The sequence below is a fragment of the Frieseomelitta varia genome, unplaced genomic scaffold (assembly GCF_011392965.1).
Source record: "Frieseomelitta varia isolate USP_RPSP 00005682 unplaced genomic scaffold, Fvar_1.2 scaffold_919, whole genome shotgun sequence".
Lineage (NCBI taxonomy): Eukaryota > Metazoa > Arthropoda > Insecta > Hymenoptera > Apidae > Frieseomelitta > Frieseomelitta varia.
In genome coordinates this window covers 35308-44528 of record NW_025110722.1, presented here as the reverse complement: position 1 = coordinate 44528, position 9221 = coordinate 35308, and the positions used below count along the sequence as shown (strand labels likewise).

The window sequence follows — 9221 nt, the reverse complement described above, 5'->3', positions numbered from 1 at the left end:
CACAATTCAAAAAAAAAAAAAAAAAAAAAAAAAAAAGCTTATACAATTACGGCTGTCAACGGCGGAGATACGCGCTCGCGCACACTGCCACGCTAATAAACCGGCCGATTCCCGATCGAGACAGATACTATCGAGCACGAACGAGCGCGCGATCGCCACCTGGCCGATCGACTTATTTCACTTTTAGATCGATAAGCACTGCGCCGTACGGTTTCTAGATGATCGGGAGGAGTTTTAGTAGGACGTTGCAAGCCGCAAATTGTAGTTGAGAAGATTTATATATATATATATATACCTACATCTATACGTTGGTATACGTACGTAACGATTGAGGATTAACGGCAGCGACATTCAGGTCGCTGGAGCTAACTCTGATTGACTTTCTTAGTTAGATGTCGTCGTTGCGAATGAACCAGAATAATTGTGAATTTTATAACCTCTTGCGCTGGAATGACAAAGCAGAGAATGCAAAATTGTCCTAATAATTGCAATATTTCCTCAGTTTCTAAGTATATTTAAGTATAATTAAGCAGGCGAAACAAATAATAAATTCGTTGCTTCTCAGTAATTTCTATCTAGCCGGCGAGTTCAAGCAGAAAGCGGCGAATTTATTGTATACGGTTTCGGTCACTCGTTATGGTCCGCAATCAGTTGCCAGCGCAACGGTGGTTAGAAACGCCTAGGTTTTTCGTCAGTTCCTCGACGCGACCAGTGAGATACGCAAGTTTCAAACTTTTGAAAGTAAAAAATCCATCGAATCTCCAAATGATAAACCCTATAAAGGAAAGTATAAGAATTTCCAGTCTTTCTCAATTCTCTGTCAAGGATCAATTGTGTGCGCGTTCGGACGTCCTCGCGTTCGGGGTCGAGCGATTCGCGACGCGGTCTCGCGGGCGTAGAACTCGCTCGTAAATCGGCTGAAGGCGGTTTCACGTTCTCCAAAGCGTTCCGTCGAAGCATCCGCAATAAACTGCGACGCTTCTGCTCCCAGCGAAACCCTACCGGATTCCACGGTCGTATTGCCAGCCGCTGCCGCCGCCGCCGCCGCCGCCGCCGCCGCTTGTCGTGCGAAATTGCCTTCCGCTCCGCGAAACTCGTGCTCGATACGCCGCCACATGATTTACCGTTTCCACATCCGCGACCTCTCCCTCTCCGGCTCGCGGCGAGAAGATATCGCCGATATCCGAATCCGTTTCACCGCGACGAGCATCGTTTCACGGAAGTTATTTTTGTGAATCTGTTTTGGATCGGGACGGACACCGCTGGATTTTCCACGGGAGAGCGGATCCGTTCGATCGATGGTGGCCGTAGCGTAGATGGGAGGAAATGGGATTCTTGACGGGTTTTGGGTGATTTGAAACTGATGGCATATTGGCAGAAAGTTTGATACCGCGTACGATACTTCCGAATTCAACAAATTCTTGGCTGATTAACCTGTCGCGCCGGAATTGCAATATTTTCTCAGCTATGCGTCAAAATTGTACTTTCTCAGTGTTAAGTGTATTCGAGTATAACCCAGGCAAAAGCAAATAATAAATTCGTCGCTTCTCAATGTCGTGCCGACGACTTTTCAACTGAAAAAGAAAGCGACGAATTATTGTATACGATTTTCGGTCACTCGTTATGGTCCGCAATCAGCGGCTGTAGAATGTAGAAATTTCCTTGGATCAACTTGAAGGTTTCATTAGCCATTGAAAACCAGTGGAACTTTGTCCGAAAGTCAAACGATATTCAGAAATTTTTCGATTATCCCAGAAATCGTGGCAACTTCTTCGTCTTGTGATAATTTGCAACGAGCACCGAGAGTCGAATCGAAGCATTTGTATAATAATACACGGTCGTTGTCGAGTTTTCGTGACGTGACAATTCCTCATCAACCGGTCTCGGGGACGTAAGTACCGGCGTGTACGTACGTACAATTGTCGATAAAAAATCTCTCCTTTATTTCAAATCCGTGCACGGAATCTCACGACCGTTTTCCTCGAGAATTCGTAATAGCGTTGCGTGGGAGGGGAGGAGCTCTATTAATAGTGGACGCAGGCTGCAGCGAATATTATAATCTTCCACTTATCAATCTCAAGCTGGGAAGCGAAGTAACCGTGACGTCGATTAATTTCGTCGAACTCGAAACGAAACACACCGTTCGAAGCGATCGGCGAATCGTTCGCGACGAGTTTATCGTTGGCGATAGATGGATAGCGTTTAACGGGATACTATAATTATCGCGATCGTCGCGAGTGATCTGCCACTTTCGATAAAAAGAGCGTAGGAGGTAGAAACTCGCAACGCACGGAAACCGGGCAGCCATTCTAGGCGAAACTTTCGTCCAGGAATTCTCATATTTTTCGTATCATCTGACGCCGACGTTTTTCCCAACAGATCACGTTAAGCACTCGAGTTCAACTCATCGATATTCGTATATTCGAATTATCCGCGAAATGCTCAATCCTCTGATTCTCCTAACGCGAGAGAAACGCAAAAATAACGGGGAAAGAAACGCGTTTCTGAAACTATTTTTAAAATGCCCGTGGCCGAGCATGTATGTGCCAAGAAGCGTTTCAATTACAGAAGATAATACGGTCTGTGTATAACATTGTCCAAGCTCCAACGTTTGGACGCCCGATGCCTCCGCTTAGAAAAATAAAGATCGAGCGACGATAAATCGTCACGACGTCGATTCTTTTATCTCTTGCCCGTGACCGAGCACCTAGGAAATATCCCCGCGGCGATTTCTGCTCGACAAATCACCGACGATCGCTGTGAATTCGCTAACGAAAGCGAAATTGGTAACAAAGATGGAATTGAACAGCAGTCGAGTGCCAACATTACGCCAGGGAAACTAATTTTCCAAGCGAGCGGAGCCGCCCAAAGCCAAATTGTCAGTCGAAAGGTGATTTGCTCCAAAAAAAAGAAAAAAAAGTGTCGACCTTCGAGTTAAAGTAAGATCGTTATCCATCTCCGAAAATCCTCGCGAAACTTTGCTCCGTCACGAGATCACCTCGCACGCAAGCTCTCAACGACTGGTTCGCGAATATCGACGAGATCGACAAGAGTGGAAGAGATCCGATCGAAAATGGCAATTCTGTCCGGTGGCTCGTCGGCGATCGGCGATAACGTCGACGTAACAAGCGACAAGTCGAGCTGGTGAAACGCGGAATTAGCGCCTTCCCGCTTTGGGGATATCGCGATAATTGGCTGGGGATATGTCGCGTGCAACGAGCCGCCGTCGTCCATTAACGGTCCACGATCGGTGAGACTCGTTTTCGATGTCCGATCACAAAGAACAAGCTTGAAAAAAACTCGATAGCCCTGACAATACGCTCGCCGGTGCTTATTTCATTCTACCGGGACCGTAGCTTTTTGCGCGCGACTTCACGACGCCGTTTTCGTGAATCGAATTTCGAGCAGAATCGAGCAGGATCGCGTCGGATCGATCCGTTAATCCCGCTGGAAGCAAACAGGTTTCCATTCTCCTTGACATTTGCCTGGAATATCTTGGCAGAATCGTGATTATCTCCACCGCGAAGGAACCGTTGATAAATTAGGCATCTGTCAATCGTCGTAATCTCGCTTTGAACTTTATCGAACTGGATGAAGTTGAATTTGGTTTACGGAACAAAGCTGACAGAGTTTCTACTCCTTGGCAACAATGTTGATCTGTTGTTTCATCTGACTGTCTCGATGATATTAAATTCTTAACTCGTTGAAAAATTTCCAAATTTTTTCCCTTGTTAATCGTGTGTTTCCACTTTTCTTTTCTGTCCTTTTTCTGTATATTCCGATAATATCTAACAATGATTCCTCCAGTTCGAAAAGATCCGCAATTCTTTCGCCTGCAATTTAGTTGGCTGTTCGTCGACGATTGCACGAACTTGGTAGCAAAGTATAGTCGGGTCTTTAATTGGAATTCGAACGGTGTCGTGCGCGACTGCTCTACGTTCCCGATCGAATTCTCCCAAAGATGCATCGCGCCGCGGCTCGGTACAGTGAAAGTATCAAATGTAACTCCGGTTTCGCGTGTTAAGCCTGTATAAATATCCGTGGACTTTCTCGTTCAGTCGCTAACCATCGAGACGATGCGTCGTTAGCGCGTTTCGACGAATTTCTAAGGCGTCGTGACACCTTTTTCAAACACGTGCGACAGACTTTTTAGGCAAGCAACACGAAAAGCTCAGGAAAAAGCAATAAGATTTTATATTCTAGGAATTTCGGAAAAATTTATTACGATATTTTTAACGCGAACGATGGTCCCTCTCGGTTGATTTTATACCAATTTCTTCACTTTGCTAGCATCGATTCTACAAAGATTTAGAAATGAAGACATTTCTTAATAATTGAACAATTCCAAAAATAGGATATTTAGGTGTAAAAAAACGATGACCAAAGACTGAGAAAACTAAAGAAGTCACAGATATATCTGTGAAAGACGATTAACTAAGGACTGGATCTGGTGTTATCTTAAACTTCAACAGAACGTTCGTGTGCCTTTACGACCGAAAAATGGTAAACGATCATATCTTCTTCGAAAAACACCACAGCGAGTAATGTTTTGTCTACATTGAGTGTTGTAAACCTCGATCGAACGATGCTTTCGTGTAATTTCACTCTGTTCACGCAGTTAATGGGTCTATAAATCAGCATTGATATCGAAAGTAGGGCGTTATTGAGAGGACGACGGTCACGAGAAGGTGGATACGTTCCGAGGAAATCGTCGCCTGTCGGGCATCGTAATCACCCGTTAGCGTGATTCGAAGCGCAAGACGCCCTCGGGCTGGTTCGAAGCCGCAGAAAAAGCGCTCCTGAAGGGACGAGGACCGCCCTCTTCGTATTCTCGACACGTTCCGCCAGTTTTGGCAATGTGCTCGCACGACCTACGACACTCGACGCGGCGCCGAGGAACGAATCGAGTGAAACAGTCGCTTCTTGTCATTTAACATCGTTCCAGTCACGATTTGCGAGAAACTTACGAAAGACACCTATTAATCGACGTGGAGAAACGAGGAACTTCCAAGATGAAGGATCAAAATTCAACCAAATGGATCAGATACAATTGTCGACGATTCTTCGACTCTACCGTACGTCTCGAAACAGATTATTCTGTCAGAAATTTCTTCGATCAAACCGAATCGACAATCACTCTTGCATCTCATCTTTCAATTTTCGAACGAGCCTTTCTATTTCACGCTTCTCACTTAGTGAAGCTACACCTGGACGTTGGCTAGAAAATTGCCAAGAGACCGATTGCCGGAAAGTGGCCTGTTTCGAGCCTCGTTCTTCTCGGTTTTTTTTTTTTTTTTTTTTTCAGTACGCGAATCGAAGAGGATCTCGGCGGTGTCCGCGCGGAATTCATCGGTCGATGAAATTCCGGGGCGATGTGCGGGGCAGGCACACGATCACGGAACAGGCGAGGGCAGGCGCGCGCGCACGCTACACCGCCGCGAGAACCGGTTTTCCATACGTTTTAATTTCACGCTGACATCGGCGCAATTCAGTTTACACGGATATTGGCCATTTTCTAGCGCTAGTGGGCCGCCGTGTCGATGCAAGCGAAAAGGGAGAAAGAGAGAAAGAGAGAAAGAGAAAAAGAGAGAGAGAGAGAGAGAGAGAGAGACGACGACGACGACGACGCACCGCGAGAGAGATTGATGCACACGGCCGTGGCGCGCGTATTTTCGAAGCCATCGTTTCCCAGAAACACGCCACGACCTCGGCCCTCCTCCGCCACTTTCGATCTTGATCGAACGACCGATCGACCGTTTCCATGCCCGACGCTTCGCTCTCCTTCGTTACGATCGTTCCTCTTCCAACTTTTGTACGTTGTTTCTCGTTCGCTTTAGAAAACGAGGCCTCACTTGTCACTTGCGATTATTTCTCTCGGTCGTTCGATTACCGAATTAAGTTTCTTCAACTCTCGGGAAGTGAGAAGTGAGAAGATCCCTTAAAGTTGATCGATGATCACGCACTGTGTTCAACGCACTGACAGTTCTGTGATAAAGAACGAGAATCGAATTCTTGGGAAGTTCGAGGAGAGAGAGAAAGAGAGAGAGAGATTCGAAAATGGAAGAGAAGCGTTCTCTGGTTCGAAGACCTTTGGAGTTTCGATTGACCATCGTACATACGTCGCGGCACTTTTGTGTCCATCACTGTCAGTTCCAGTTTCGAGTCAAACTTTCAGTCCTTATTTTATCAAACTTTCCTTCCCGTTTCCACAGACACTTCCTTCTTCGGAACACTCACAGTCTTCTAAAAAAAATCTTCTCGCGTAAGAGAGAAGTAAATTCTCCGAAGTAAACCATCCTCGGCACAATTCGGTCGGTTATCTTCGTCTTCGTCTAGCACTGCCTCGACGAAATTCCCATCGCGACTTCCCATGTGATCGGGGCACACCATGCACTTTTCCACGATGCACTATCAAACACAGTTCCTCCAAACATCCCGTTTCTTCGTTCGATTCACAGACATTGCATTCCTTGCGTTTCATACACAATATCGACTCGCTTCAGTTCGCAGACACTACTTTCGAACGAAAAGATATCGTTATCAGGCGGAGAAAATGCGGAACGACACTTCACGATCGGAACGGCATTTCGCAAACACTGATTTGTTTGTTACGTCGATGGTCACCAGGTATTTTTGACTTTGAATCGATTTCGACGATGGTCGTTGGAGGACGTCGATGAAATTATCGGAGTACTCTGACCGAAACTCGATATACGAGACATATTAGATAGGAATTCTACACTACCTGTCACTTTCTCTACTACGTTACACGTTTTTGTAATACTTGGGACGAAAGCTATCGTCGACCAGTCGGTTTCGTCCGGTTGTCAGTCGGGTCGTTCGTCATCGCGTGCGTCTCACTCCACTGTTCTGATCTATCGACGTCACGTTGCCGTATATTTCGCTGTATCCATCGGATTGGTCGAATCAGCAAGTAGCTTGATTCGTCGCTGTCACCTCGCGTTGTCCTACTGGCTTGCTTCCGGTCACCATAATCCTCGTGAAAAAATCGTCGAATCACTCTACTCTATCCACATCACTGCGTCATTCCGTCCATCGATCGTCAAGTTTCTCATCGAAATGAAACGAGTCACTCACTCCGTCCAGCGTGTCCCAGTCTCGTCCAGTCTCAGTCTGAATCGTCCGTTCCTATCTCGCGGCGAAAGAAAAAACTCTTACTTCGACGACGGTGCTTTTTTTTTCTCTCTTTCTATCTTTCTTTCTTGTTTTTTTTTTTTTTTTTTTGATTCTTGAAATGAATCGACTCACCTGCAGTATGTATCCCCGCGTGTAATCCTCGTACGTCCAGCCGAATGCGGCTAGTAAACGTGTCACTTGCGCGTGCTGCAACTGGTTGAACAACTGATCGAGCAAGATCTTAAGGCGGATCGGTAGTGCGCGCGAGCCGTAGAGTACGAGGGATGCGACGTCAAACGCGGCCGTCGGCTCGACACTCTCTGAAGCCGGTGGCCTCTCCTCCTTCTCCGCGACATCGCCTCCACCACCAACACTGCCACCACCACTACCACTGCCACCCCCACTTCCGCCGTTTCTATCCCCACCGTAACTACCCCCACCGACCGACGCGCCCCCACCACCACCACCACTTGCATCGCCACCTCCACTTCCTCCGCCACCTCCGCCCCCTCCTTCTTTCGACGCGGCGGCGGTCGTCGTCGTCGTCGTCGTCGTCACCGTGGTCGTCGGCGTCGCCTGCTTTACCCTCCCTACGCCGCTTTTGTCCTCCCTACCAGTGGCACGGGGGCTGGAGACGACATCCCCACCAGACGACAGTCGCGCCAGCGCTGCAACACACAGTGAAAGAGAGACAGGTTAGAAAGAGAGTCGTCCACCGCCGCCGTCGTCGCCGCGTTCGTTCGTTCGTTCTCGACGCGCGTGTGTTGGTGACCGTGGACAAACCTCCCCCCACCACGCGACTCGCTCGGTGGCACCTCCCACCCCCGCGCCACCTAACCGCCCCCTCCCTTTCCCCACCTCCCTTCAACCATCCTCGTTCACGGTTGCTGTCCTTTCGTTTTGTTCCTGTCTTTCGCGGCCTCTAGCCCGCTCAGCCGATCGTTCCGTATGTCTCTCTCGCTTCTGTCTCTCCGGGTATCGTTCTCGAGCAACCTAGGGTCGCCGATGGTACTTACTTACCCCCACCTAGTCCGCCACCGGACTTGCCCCCACCATTGTCAAACACCAACACACGCCAGCGTCGCACAACGCGCGCGCCCGCGACGCGATAGTTCCACTAACACCGATACGCTTCTGCTCGCGCTACCAATACTGCGAGCTGGAATGTACGGCCGGTCGCGCTGCATCCCCCACCAGCCGGATTTTCTCATGAGACTCGGCATCCATCAACCTGCTGCTGCCGCCACAGTGTCTCGGTTCGTCCACCGATCGCTGTTCGCCCGATGCTTGCAAGACTTGCCGCGATACGATTATCGAAGAATCGCGAGGGTCGCTCGGAGGGGTACCTCGGCCTTTGTTTCATCTATCCGAAGACACTTTTCCCCCGTAATTTTTTCATTTTAGCCTAGTTTTCGCCGGTTTCCTCGCGGGGAGATTTTAGTTCGAGAATTCAACACTCGACGGTTAAAGCTTCGATTTTTCGGAGTAACGTCTCATTTTTTTTTTTTTTTTTTTTTTTAACAATGCAAAGCAGTTATAGTCAGATTCGTATCTGGTTAGTTCATCGTTTAAAATATACAGTTTATAAAGTATGTATTTTGACTCGTTGAATAAAGAATACGCGAATTCTTTGTTTGTTCTGCGAGATCGGGTGCCACCGTTGTTTTTAGGAAGAGTCGAAAGTTCATAAATCAGCATTTCGATATAATCAATAATATTAATGTTTGAGTTTCTGCAGGTAGCAATTTTTTTCATATAATTTCTTGGGCATAAATCAATTGTTTTTATTTGATAGAAGAAAGCTGTCACAAATTTGTCAGAGAAATTTCGTTTTCTTGAAAAGAATCGTACGTGTACGATACTAAATCATTATAACGTCTTTTAACTTACACCACTACAATATAAAACATACTTTCGTTAATTGTAAATTATTTAAGTATAAGCCATAGTGTAATCTACGGAAATTGAATAAAGCTCAATAATAGGTATTACGTTGTTATAACGATCAGAAACACTTTCCACGCCTGTTCGATGAAATAGCAAAATAAAAAGTGCGAATAGAAAATGATTAAAATTCAAATTTC

The 9221-nt window shown here is 46.9% G+C and overlaps 1 protein-coding gene across 3 annotated transcripts in view; it reads right to left on the bottom strand.

Annotated features, from left to right (window-relative positions):
• Positions 1-7544, bottom strand: part of LOC122537582 (zinc finger protein basonuclin-2-like) — a 34859-nt gene extending 27315 nt beyond the window's left edge. The window contains exon 1 of one of the 3 annotated variants that reach the window (XM_043670842.1): positions 7270-7544. Coding sequence is in view for 2 of the 3 variants with exons in the window: in XM_043670844.1 (XP_043526779.1) it covers positions 5632-5763 (132 nt within the window). In the remaining variant the exon portion in view is untranslated. Of the gene's footprint in view, positions 1-5631; positions 5881-7269 lie in introns of those variants that run through there. The other 2 variants (XM_043670844.1, XM_043670841.1) reach the window with 2 other exon arrangements.
• Between the last annotated feature and the right edge of the window lie 1677 nt (positions 7545-9221).